Raw genomic sequence first — 12378 nt, forward strand, 5'->3', positions numbered from 1 at the left:
AATAGATGCAAAACCATCTAGGCTGTGATGAGGTGACTGATTTAACCGTGGCCTTTTGTAAAATATAGATACTTGACACTTGTCCGTCATCTTGATTGTGTCAGAGCAGAGAGAAACCTAAAACATGCTGGACTGTGGCTCTCCAGGACTGGAATTGCCCACCCCTGAGGTAGGCAGAAGAAAGGAGGAACGAAACTCATGTGGCGAGAGTGCGGTTAAAACACTTCTGTCAGAAAAAATGCCGTCACTTTCATCACAAATGTTTATAGAGATTTTATTCTGGACGCCATAATTTACAAATGTGCAGTAAAGCGGATCACTGAGCTCCGGCTTTGGGTGGAACCCACTCGTGGATCTTCTTGCTGGTGGTCGGGTACGGCACGTACTGCTTGGAGCTGCCGCTCACGTTGAACTGGTGGACCTCGGCCAGGAACTTCTTGGGCTCTGGAGGATGTGTGGTGGGAGGGTTGTCCGTCATACAGTGCAGCCAGCGATGCCTGAGGAGGGGACGGGGAAGAAGGTCGCTGGCTTCAACAACACTTGACTTCTTTTATCCACTCTAAATGCACTGAGCTGCTACCGTGTGATTGGCTGATTAGAAATGTGCGTTAACGAGCAGTTGGACAGATGTACCTAATAAAGTGGCCGGTGAGTGTATTTATATGTAATTATTTAAAAGGTAAATAGTAGATTTTTAATAATGTTTTAATAATATAAAGAACAGTTCGTACCATTCAGCTGGAACCATGCTGCCGTCCACCTCCCACATGGTGTTCTTCCCGTTCATCTCTGTGGTGTAGATCACCCAGCGGTGACGTCCTGAACACACACACACACACACACACACACACACACACACACACACACACACACACACACACACACACACACACACACACACACACACACACACACACACACACACACACACACACACACACACACACACACACACACACACACACACACACACACACACACACACACACACACACACACACACACACAAATAAGTGACAAATCCTCCTGAAAAACAGTCATTTTCTTGGTGTAAATGTTCCACCAGTGACTTGAAATCCTGCACGTTTGGAGAAACTCGACTCACCAAAGAAGTAGTGCTTGTTGTCCTCAAAGTATTTGTTTCCATATTTATCCACTCCAACCAGGGCTCCCGTTTTCACATCATTCACCCTGCCAGTGACATAGTCAGACCGTTTTAACATTTACTTTAAATCACACTCTTATCTGTAATAACACCAAGCATCTCTCCTGGTCACAAAACTGAATTCTTACTCAGAAGGATAATTTAATTTATCCACAATGACGTCCTTTTCTAAAGCTGTATTTCTCCTTGTTAAAACACTGTTTAAGATTTCTTTAAATCCTTAAAAGGTTCAAGTGGCAGAAAAACTGGATGTGTTTTGCAGATATCTGTAATTCAATGATGGTCAAAAAGAACATTTCAGATACTTCCTTCCTATCTACAGTTGTCATTTTTCAGATATCAACAACAATGGCGTCACTTTTACCATTCATGTGTATTAAGCTTTCAATTCTAGATATCCGTAATGACATTTTAGATATCTTTAATTAACATTTTGGATATCCATAATGACATTTTTACTCCTGTAAATGTATTTTGGATAATAAAATTTACATTATGGATCTCTGGAATGTTTTTTTGACATGATATGAGAAATAAAAATGATCGTATTGTCCTGATTATAAGAAACTCTCCTATTTTAGGCAGATTTCCAGGAAAAAATACATCTTATATTGGGGACATAATGCCAATTGTTATTCCAATTTTAATTATGGATATCTGCAAAATCTGTAACACACACACACACACACATACACAGATATACACAGACACTGTGCTCAACAAAAGTAACATTTACTATCATTTACCTCCAAATAAACAGTTTGATGTTTAACCTTTGAGCCGAATTCATCCTTGGACCTTTAAGTTTTGCTCAGTTGTGATTTTCAGTCATATTAAAGCGAAATAACCGGTGCTATTTTAAAATATTAGACTTTTTTTAATGGAGTTTGGCTGAAAACTGAGGTTTACAGTGAGCTGTCAACATGCTAGCTGTGCTCTGAGGAGACAGACGCGGGTCAAACATGTTTATGAATCAACAACAACAAGTTATCAAAGACAACAACGACCTTTGTGCTTAAACTGACCTGATTAACTGAACCAAGAAGCCTTTGATGCCACCGTGACCTCCTATTTGTGCCAAAGCCCTTCGGACGATGTTCACATACTCCGCCATCTTGCTAATTACGGAGACGGACCGGTGCGCTTCAAAAACAGGTCCGAGTAGCATCCTGTGAACACTTAGTTCCGCCTACAGAAAGGAACTAACAGTGTCCTCTAGGAGCAAAATGTGTGTTAAAGTTTCCTGTAAGAGCTAAAACGTGTGCTAAAGTGCCCTCTAAGAGCCGATACACATGCGAAAGTGTCCTCTAGGGGCCAAAACGTGTGCTAAAGTCCCCTTTAGCAGCCAAAATGTGTGTAAAAGTACCCTCTAAGAGCCAAAATGTGTGTTAAAGTTTCCTATAGAAGCCAAAATGTGGGCTACAGTGCCCTTCAAGTGCCAAAATGTGTGTTAACGTGCCCTGTAGGAGCCAAAATGTGTGTTAAAGTACCCTCTAGGAGCCAAAAGGTGTGCTAAAGTTTCCTCTAGGAGCCAAAACGAGTGTAAAGTGCCCTCTAAGAGCCAATACGTGTGCTAAAGTGCTCTCAAGGAGCTAATACGTGTGCTAAAGTGCTCTCTAGGAGTCAAAATGTGTGTTAACGTGCCCTGTAGGAGCCAAAATGTGTGTTAAAGTACCCTCTAGGAGCTAATACGTGTGCTAATGTGCCCTCTAGGAGCTAATACGTGTGCTAAAGTGCCCTCTAAGAGCCAAAATGTGTGCTAAAGTGCCCTCCAGGAGCCAAAATGTGTGCTAAAGTGCCCTCCAGGAGCCAAAATGTGTGCTAAAGTGCCCTCTAGGAGCCAAAACACGTGATAAAGTGCCCTGAGTCAAAACGTGTGCTAAAGTGCCCTCTAGGAGCCAACTGCAGTCTACTGTACAGCGTAGAGCAGGCTACAAGTCATTAGTTCACCTATTTGAAGGTATAGATTTGTCATAAATAAATACAATAGCTAGGAATTCACCAATAAACATGTTTTATGTGCGTTTGTCTGCAAGTAAACTATAAATAAATCCAGCATAACACTTGGATGTTAAAGGTCAAGACGTATATTTAGAAATTGTACATAAAGTAGATAAAAGTTACACATTACAGCAATCACTGAATTGTGAAAAAGGGGTGAATAAATAACTTGTTCCTACTAGTTAGAGTTAATAGTGTATATGTTGTTAGTATATTTCTCTTATTTGTTAAAGATTTGTATACTATTGTCATGTTTAAATTAAATTCATAAATTCAATAGAGCAGCAGCCTTTTGTAATTATCTACATTTCAAATCCCTCACAAATGAAAAATCTGTAAATTCAGCTCGAGCGCCGACGTCTCCTGACACAGACTTGAACTCTTTAATTAAAGGACAGTTACTCAACATGCTTTGCCCCCTGCATACTCACAGAGAGGGTCGATCTACCACGGGAAAATAGAGCGTGAGGTAAAACTCATGACTCACGTTTAAAAAAAACGCCTTATCCTTCAAACCGCGCTTTAATCCCCTGCTCAGAGAGAAACCCAGACACACAGGTGAGTTTGTGAAGCTCATTTCATCCTTTGACGCAAGAAAACAGGAAATGAAACAACAGCAGGACAGGAAATATATTTATATATTTTATTAAAAACTGTTGCCCGACAGTTCAGAATCATTGTTTATAGGAGAAACTCTGATAGAGTAGATGTTTACAAATGTTCGCTGTTAATGTACAATCACGAAGAAAATACACGACGAGCAGATTTATACCTCACTAACACACACGCACGTCTGAAAGAGGCACACAGGACATTGTATGACGACAGTTATCAGTGAGCTATAATGACAAAATTAACCGTTTTTATTCCTTCACTAAAATTAAAAGAAGCAGGGTTTGAAATTTGCCACGACGGGGTAGTGCAACATACGGCAACCTCACCGACAAGAAACCTGAAAACAGCTGTTTTTAAAACTACAAACCTCGAGTACCCGGGCCAGACAGTGAGTAGTCATGGAAACGGGACGCTTAAAGGGATGATTTGGATGCTTTAAAGTGGTGTTGTATGAGGTATTTATATTTATTATTAAAGTTTACGCAGAGGGAACTGAAGCTGCTCTGTGCTCTCGTCAAAGCCGCCAGACTCCATTGACCAAAACAGGGATTTAACCTCACGGGAAACACGGGAGCTGCTGCTATTTCAGCCTCGATGTGTGAGTTTGTTTGTGTTATTGTGCGACTTTGGTGTTTTAAAGGTTAAGAACTAAGAAAACTAACAAACGAACTAACAGATTGATGTAGAAATAGACCACAGACTGTGTTTCTGTGAGGTTAAATCACTGTTTTTGTCAATGGAGTCTGGTGGCTTTGAGAGCGGCTTCAGTTCCCCTCGTTTTAGGGCGACCAAACGCCACGGTGTTAACGGGACAGTCCCCGGTTTTTGGTGGCCTGTCCCCGGCTGGATCTGTCCCCGTTTTTAAGACAGCCTTAGGGTACGTCCAGATGATCGAAAACAACCGTTTCTGTTCTCCGTCGTTCTTAAAAAGTATCCACGTCCACAGGAAACCAGTGAAACCAACTCCAGACGCTGTAGTACACATGCCAGGCCTGGGTGTGGCGCTGTAACTGCCTCAGAAATACACCAACCACAACAGAGAAGAAGAGACGGGGAGACACTGTGGAGAATCCAAACACCGGAGAGTTTCTCTCCAAATCCTCCTCCATCCTAGAGACGAACGTGTCCCTGGTTCTGGTCTTAGTGGAGACTTTGGTGCTGTTCTGGACTCTGATGCACCCTTCACTCTGCAGTTAGTGTCCTCACTGAGCAGAGGGTGCTGCTGGGAGCCCCTTCCCCGTCCCAAAGCACTCCCAGGCGCCACTTTCTCGCTACATTTAGAGACTTTTCACAGCTTCTTAGAACTGGATTTAGAAACAGAGCCTAGAGCAGTTCAGCTCCTTATTCAGAGCATCAGGGAAAAGGGAGACATCTGTGCTGGGCCTCATTCAGTCCCATGCATGTGGCTCAGAGTCCAGTTCAGTAAACAGTCTCTGGGTCCGTCTCTGTCCTCTCACGCAGCAGCACTGTTGTTGTTACGTGACGCCGAGGGGCTAGAGGCCGGAGGTGGGGCCATGACACCATCGTTTAACAAAGTATGAGGTTTCACCGTCCAGACCACAACGCCATGGGGGGGCGTTTATAAATCGTCCAACTCTGGGACCAGGTTACAGAAAAGACCGTTTTCAGGCTCCGATAACGGTGACTCTGCTTGGATGGTCGACTAAACCGGTACTAAAGTTGTGCGGTTACAGGAAAACGCGTCTTCATGTGGACGGGGCCTTAATTGCGTTGTGTGCTTGTTTTTTTGCAACAGTAACCATGGTCATAATACACAAAACCGTAATCTTCCCCCTTCTTTATGTCATAGCGAACAGCATTGGATATTTTAATGATATACTGAACTGGAAATGTCACCGGGTGTGTGGAGTTTGCATGTTGTCCCCGTGTCTGCGTGGGTTTTCTCCGGGTTCTCCGGTTTCCTCCCACAGTCCAAAGACGTGCAGGTGTTCGGTTCATTGATGACTCTAAATCACCCGTAGGTGTGAATGGTTGTCTGTCTCTGTTCGTCTCTATGTGTCCTGTGATAGACTGGCGTCCTGTCCAGGGTGGACCCCGCCTCACGCCCGATATCAGCTGGGATCTGCTCCAGCCCCCCCCGTGACCCCGACAGGGTCAAGCGGTTGAAGATGAATGAACGAATAAATGAAATCTGGTCATTTTACCCCCATTTAAACGTAAAAAGGACCATTTGACTGCACGGTAAAGCAGGGAAAACATATCCGACCACCATCTACTGTAGGTAACACCCTGACTGCGATGAGTACCTCATACAACCACACTTATATCCGAACTATCCCTTTAAATGTGTCGTTGCGTAGTGAAGAACGTCAAACAGAGCACCTATATTATTGCAATTCATCCTAAAAAAGGAGATATAAGGCGACACCGTCTGCGAACACAAGCCGTAAACGTCAATTTTCTCTCTTTTTGAGCATTTCCTTAGAAATATAGTTCACTCTCCACAGTATTTGCCCCCTTTTCTTTTATCTGTAAGAAGTTTTCTCTTTAATTTAAAAGAATAACCGATGGAAACATATTTCCTAACAAACGCTGACTCCCAAAATAAGCGTCAGCCTGTGCTTTCACAATAAATCTTCCTATTTTATAAATATTAGCTCTTGGCTTCGATATAAAAAAAAAAAAAAAAGGTCAATGTTGCTCTTTCATGTCTATACACAGTTTTTACCCGTTAACCGTTCCTAATGTGGTTAAAGAGGCAAAAATACACTTTAAATTGTATGAAAAATATCTACATTATTCATGATATTTCCAGTTTTCTCCAGGATGTTGTTGTTTTATTTTGAAACACATCTTCTAGACGAGTGTTAGATTTTTAAAAAACGCAGGAGTAAAATCTCTTAACCAGAGAGATCGAGCGTAAGAGCAGAGTATCAACTTCCTGTTTCTTTGTAGAAGCCGGATTTTCACAGTAAAATCCCACTTTATTACATCTTTAAACTCTCGAGCGGACATCGGCGATCCACGATTCAGATGAAAGCATCACTTTGAATATTTTATAACGTGTGTTTAGACTTTTTGCGACATCAACGCGCCCGAATGAAAGATTTTTCTATATTTTGTTGTCGCACAACACGTAATTCCTTCATCCGCTTGCAGTTAAAAATAACTCCCAGACGTCCGAGGACTTCAAATATTCCCGACAACTGTTCTGTCTCACTTCCACACACAAACACACGCACACACACGCGCGCTCTTCTGGACTTGACCTTTGACCCACAGCTGCGACAAACACTAACTGACCTCAGCTGAGCATCGCCAGCTGTTCGTTGGTAGAAACGATGTTTTAGAGAAACAGAATCCGGTTCTGAGGGGGAGAGGCGGTCGCCTTTTCTCTGCGGTGGGTTTCTGTTTAAAGTAAACAGTCCACCCGGAGTCCTTCCTGAGCTGGTGACCCCCGACCTGACGCCGATCGGGGGGTCGTAAGTTGTCTATCAACTGGCTCCGGGGCTGCGATGTGACGTCACTGCTGTAAAACCAGATTACTGTTCGAGAATCATCGCCTCCTGGAAGGCTTCGATCCACCTGAAGACAAAAACACAAGGAAGGAAATTAGCTCCCAGCGAACAATAAAGGTAAAATATAGCATAGTAATAGTAAATTCATTTATCTGCAGCCGAGAGGCGTCTTAATGTATTTCAAGAGGGAAGAAATTCTTTGTAACATGTGAAGGCAGGACTGTGACAGCTTTTCATAGACGTTGCATGGCAGCTACCCGATCCCCTGATCAGATATCGGCTCCGATATCGACTAATTAGGCTGATTGGATATAAAAGTCATGTCTTTGTTATTAATATCATACACAACAACACAGTTACAGTGATCTGGTCACTGCACTTCTATGTTTGCGGCACCGGTTAGGGTTTTATATTGCATTTTAAAATATCTGTTTGCACTTTACATGCAAGTGTTCTTTATTTCTTTTTGCTGCTAATGTACACTTTGTTATTTGTTAATAAATAATATCAAGTACATTTAGATCTATGTTCATTTGTTACCTTTTTTTTTTAACAAGGCTAAATGTTTATGTCAAGCATGGATAGGTATCCGGTTGTTCAGTCTGACGTAACACTCTTTCAAAATAAGATTTCCGGGTCCAAACGCTCCGTTGAAACAAAACAAAACACTGCTGAACATGTGATCAATTACGTTCACCTCTTTCGTCACTTAGACGTCTTTTTCATCCATAAGAAAGAGGTAAAATGAGAATATGTTGCTAAAAAAAACTCAGATCTGTTCAAACAACGGGGAACGCGGCACTGCGGCGAGAATTACAAGGCTTGGATCCGGAAAATCTAGTTTGAAAGGGCGTTTCATCATGTCTTAACAGCCGGATACGGTTCATTCCTTTAACAGCAGTATCCGATCGGTATCGCCCGATACGCTCAGCCCGGGTATCGGTATCGGATTGGATCATAAAAAAACTGGATGGGTGCATCTATAGATGAAACATGCGGCAGCTTTCGTCACAGGAAATGCAATGTACATATTGTATAATGTCATGTATCCGACCACAGTCGTAGTTGTTTTGACCGTAAGTCAGTTTTAAATATTGCAGGGAGAAATAAAGTCCTCAGCAGGGTCATAAACTTTATTGTGTCCTGCGTCCTGCGTCTGCTCCGCGAAAAGCAGGATGAACTCAAACCGCAGTTGCAGCTGTTATTGAGTGTTTGTTTGGCTGTGCTGTAAACACACACGCCAGCTGCTCTTCTGCTCTATTCCTGACACGAGTTAGCTGCTTAAGACGTGTTTGCACTCGCATTAAACCGTGTTTGCACTTGCATTAAACTGCGTTTGCTGTTGCCAGGGTAAACTATTACAACTTTAAAGCTCAGTCAGCCGTTTTAATAAAGGTACCTCTGTGCGGTGGGGATGTCGTCAGCTTTGAAGATGTAAAACAGCGTGTTTTTGTGATACAGCTTAAACTGCAGCTTCTGCGCCGGCCCGTTCTTCTCCTCCCTCAGGAAAAAGCCGAGCAGCGGCTGACTCTCCAACGCTGCCACATCCTGCGCGGAGGAGCAATCATGCAGTCAAATATAGGTATGAAAAAGCTGCGCAGAGTTGAGCTGAAACAAGAAGACCTCAGGGTGCGTGAGTACCTCGCTGGCAGCGTAGGTGTACAGGACTTTGTTCTTGATAACGAACCACAGCCTCTTCCACTGCTTCTTGTTGCCTTTTGACCGGTTTAAGTAGCCGCTCATGGAGGAGTTCTCCGTGTTGGCCGACACCTGGAGAAACAGCACGAGACAAACCAATCACTTCACACACTCGCTACAAACAAAACCCCGTTTACACTTGGTTTGAAAAGTGGACAGCCGAGACACGTCTCCCTGCGTTTACAGTCTATCGTCTCCATCTGACCACCCCGGTGTACATTTATAACATCTGCACGCTCTTGCCCCGGTGTACATTTATAAAATCTGCACGCTCTTGCCCCGGTGTACATTTATAACATCTGCACGCTCTTGCCAGTCACGTAAGCTGGAGCTACAGGGCAAAATGTTGGACGCACACATTCAATTTTGTCTTCCTCCAAAACGGGCAAGTTAAGGAGCGTTGGCGTGCCGTCACCTACACGACCACCACAACCTACAAAAGCTAACCAGTCCAGTACAATTATGAATACAATGAAATGCTTCAAATGGATAATAGATTTTTATCTGAATATCAAACTGACTTAATTCTGGTCATAACTCAAGCGGTCAAATACGTCCCAGACCACCTCAGCAACCTCACGATGCGTCTTGGTGGTCGTTTACACTTGTATTCAGCGCTGTCCACTTGTGATCTGATCGCCTACGACATATTTTTGTTTTTATTGCTTATATTATTTAGATAATGAGGCGAAAGAAAGAAAACACGAGAGAGAGAAGGGACGACAAGCCTACATTTTAAACAGATAAAGAAATGTATGTACCAGTTTAACCTGACGTCTAGGTCTTAGTGTGTCTTTCCTGATGAATTGCGTTTCTCTGTGTTTGTCCTGTTTGTTGTTTTACGCCCTTTTAAAGCACGTTGTGACTTTTGCCTGTGAAAAGCGCTTTATAAATAAACTTTACTTGTTTACGTACTGAGTTACATGAGGGCGCATAATCTACCGGGTGAACTAGAGGTCGCCCTGCTCCAAAACGCATTTTTAAGTATAAACAGGGTCTTTAATGCAAAATAAATGACACAGAAACAAACTCAATGTTAGCAAACGTCGCCCATGAGCGTAAACTTGTGGTTCTTGCTGTCAGGATCCCATTCCTGGCGGTCATCCCCTCCTTCCTTTTGTGCTTGTCTCTCTCTGTCTGTTTTCCTCATTTACGTGGTAACGCCTCGCACTTGCTTGGCTCCCGTTCTTTGTATGATTGTATTTTCGCTCCTTGTAGATTAATTTGTTAATTATTGTTTCTTTGATCCCTTTTGTTTCAGTTTCCCGAGATCCCGTTCCTGCCTCCCCTCGAACGTCTCGTCACGTTCTGTTTTGTCCCTTTTCCCCTGTTTTTTTAGATTCCCTTGTTCTCTTTGTGTATTAAATATATGTTTAAACCGTTCTCTTTGGGTCCGGTTCACTGTGTTATTCCCTGAACCGTTCGTGACACTTGCCTCTTTTAGTGCAGCAGGAATCTTCTTCTGTTTCCTGGTGAAGGAGAAAGCTCCGGACTTGATCGGAGAAACGGACGTTGAGGCACAGCGGTCACCTAAAACAGACAGGAAGATTCAGTAAATAGACCAAAATCAGAAGATAATACCTCAAAGGACGAGTCTGACGATATTCTGTATTGTTATTATTGTCAATATTGTCAAAAAAATCCCACGAAAACACCAAAACATGATAGTCAGACTCTCAGAAAAGTGCTGCAGGGAGGCCTTTTGCTTTTTAGATTATTATGGGTTCCTACACCGTTTCCAAGGTCGAATTCAAGCCCTTTTCACGCACTTTCAAGGTCAGTTCTCAAGGTTTTGCTGCACCTTACACTTAACATCACATTAAAAAGTGATGGTATTTTGCTGTAAACAACTAAAATTGTGTTTTCGTAACACCAGGAGGAAAGAAATTACATTTCTATTCAATAGCCATTTGTTGTTAAAGAGATGCAGCGGTAATTTCAAGCACGTTATCCAAAATTCAAGCACTTTATCCAAAATTCAAGCTCTTTTCAAACCTTTAACACATTAAAGTATAAGCATTTTCAAGGATTTCAAGCACCTGTATGAACCCTGATTAATGCAGAAAATAAACTCTGTGGCAAACAGAAGTTTATGATACTTACAGGTTTTCACAAGTGAACACGACTTTTATGATTGAAGCGTGAATGCAAAAAAATATAAATTAAATACATAAATAAATGAACTACAGCCCGGTTTCATGACTTCAGCGTCACCACCAGAAGCTTCCAGACGGATTTCCCACGATCGCGTCGATGACGATGACAACCTCTGTAGACTCATTTAGCCACAACCACATAAAAGCTTCAAATTCAAGAGTGAGTTATTTACTGAATAAATCATTAACGCTTGTGTTTAACCGCAAACCTTATTTAAAGGCGTCTAACCAAAAAACAAAACAAAAACACTGACTTCAACATGAGGACACTGAAGTGTAAAAATGCATTTCCAGGTTTTGGGGGAGTCTTTGAGTCTTTGAAAAAAGCTCACATCGTCCTGAAGTTCATCTCATCTCATCTCATCTTCAGCCTCTTATCTGGGGTCGGGTCACGGGGGCAGCAGCTTTAGCAGGGGACCCCAAACTTCCCTTTAAGTTTTAAGTGTGTGCGTGTGTGTGTGTGTGCGTGTGTTCATGGTGATAAACGAACACGTCTCCAGTACAAAAGTGTGTCTCATTGACGTGTCTTTAATAGTTGTGGCAGAGAGGAAGACGATGTGTCACACACAGTGCTCGTTAGTCGACGCATTAATTGTTGACTTTTAAATATTCTGAAACTGAAACACACGTTTACTCACTATTCTCCTGCAGCTTAGCGAAGCAGTGATCACACACACGCGCCGGCTGGTTCTTCAAGTACTCCAGGTAGTACTTGTTGGCAGAGCACGCCTGACACACCACCTGTCGGACACACACACACACGTCACTGCGGTGAGAAGGGGGTTAACTGAGCGTTGACGTGTTGATGGCGGTCACAGCGGTACTGACCCTGCCACAGGCGCGACAGTGATGCCTCCTCCAGGTGAGGGTGAACTCGCAGGTGCAGATCATGCACATGGTGGCCCTCAGGTCCGGGATCCAGATGGGAGCCTTTGAACCCAACGGGGCCCCGGTGTCGACAACACCCTCCGCCTGAGCCGAGAGAGATTGAGGGTGAACGCGGACGCATTCACGGTGAATTTACGGCATAAACACAGACAGATTTGTAGTTTTACCTCCTCCTGACTTCGACTTGATATGAAGGTTATTTTCTTCTTGGTGTAGTCGTCGATGGCCTTGGCGATGGCCTCCAGCCACTCGTCTCTCTCTGTAGCGGAGCTGCAAGCACAAAGTACATCAGCTACAGCAACCAGGGCCCTCATTTAGAAAACTGTGCGTGGAATCCTTCCCAAAACATTGCGTTCGCACAAAACCATGAATGTGC

The 12378-nt window shown here is 43.2% G+C and overlaps 2 protein-coding genes across 2 annotated transcripts in view; both read right to left on the reverse strand.

Annotated features, from left to right (window-relative positions):
• Window positions 1-260: 260 nt before the first annotated feature.
• On the reverse strand, window positions 261-2302 carry ndufa12 (NADH:ubiquinone oxidoreductase subunit A12). The gene is made up of 4 exons (XM_083935585.1): window positions 2191-2302; window positions 1106-1191; window positions 732-819; window positions 261-497 (listed from the first exon to the last, which is right to left on the reverse strand). Exons 1-4 carry the CDS (start codon window positions 2277-2279, stop codon window positions 317-319), a joined length of 444 nt encoding a protein of 147 aa, XP_083791711.1. The 5' UTR covers window positions 2280-2302; the 3' UTR covers window positions 261-316.
• Window positions 2303-3823: 1521 nt separating this feature from the next.
• LOC310962940 (FYVE, RhoGEF and PH domain-containing protein 6-like) overlaps window positions 3824-12378 on the reverse strand; it is a 30713-nt gene continuing 22158 nt past the window's right edge. Inside the window, exons 15-21 of the mRNA XM_083935563.1 lie at window positions 12170-12272; window positions 11943-12086; window positions 11753-11855; window positions 10394-10488; window positions 8902-9030; window positions 8660-8808; window positions 3824-7327 (exon numbers count right to left, since the gene is read on the reverse strand). Of these exons, the coding sequence (XP_083791689.1) occupies window positions 7285-7327; window positions 8660-8808; window positions 8902-9030; window positions 10394-10488; window positions 11753-11855; window positions 11943-12086; window positions 12170-12272 (766 nt within the window). The 3' untranslated portion in view covers window positions 3824-7284. The remainder of the gene's footprint in view (window positions 7328-8659; window positions 8809-8901; window positions 9031-10393; window positions 10489-11752; window positions 11856-11942; window positions 12087-12169; window positions 12273-12378) is intronic.

This window comes from Echiichthys vipera, assembly GCF_963691815.1.
Source record: "Echiichthys vipera genome assembly, chromosome: 20".
NCBI classification, from domain to species: Eukaryota; Metazoa; Chordata; class Actinopteri; order Perciformes; family Trachinidae; genus Echiichthys; species Echiichthys vipera.

Bases quoted from the DNA above. Each gene is read 5' to 3' on its own strand.
- ndufa12 (XM_083935585.1), bottom strand. From the start codon at position 2,279: ATGGCGGAGTATGTGAACATCGTCCGAAGGGCTTTGGCACAAATAGGA. The intron at 1,192-2,190 runs GTCAGTTTAAGC...TGTCACTGGCAG, and splicing joins TTCTTGGTTCAGTTAATCAG to GGTGAATGATGTGAAAACGG. The intron at 498-731 runs GTACGAACTGTT...TCCCCTCCTCAG, and splicing joins AGCATGGTTCCAGCTGAATG to GCATCGCTGGCTGCACTGTA.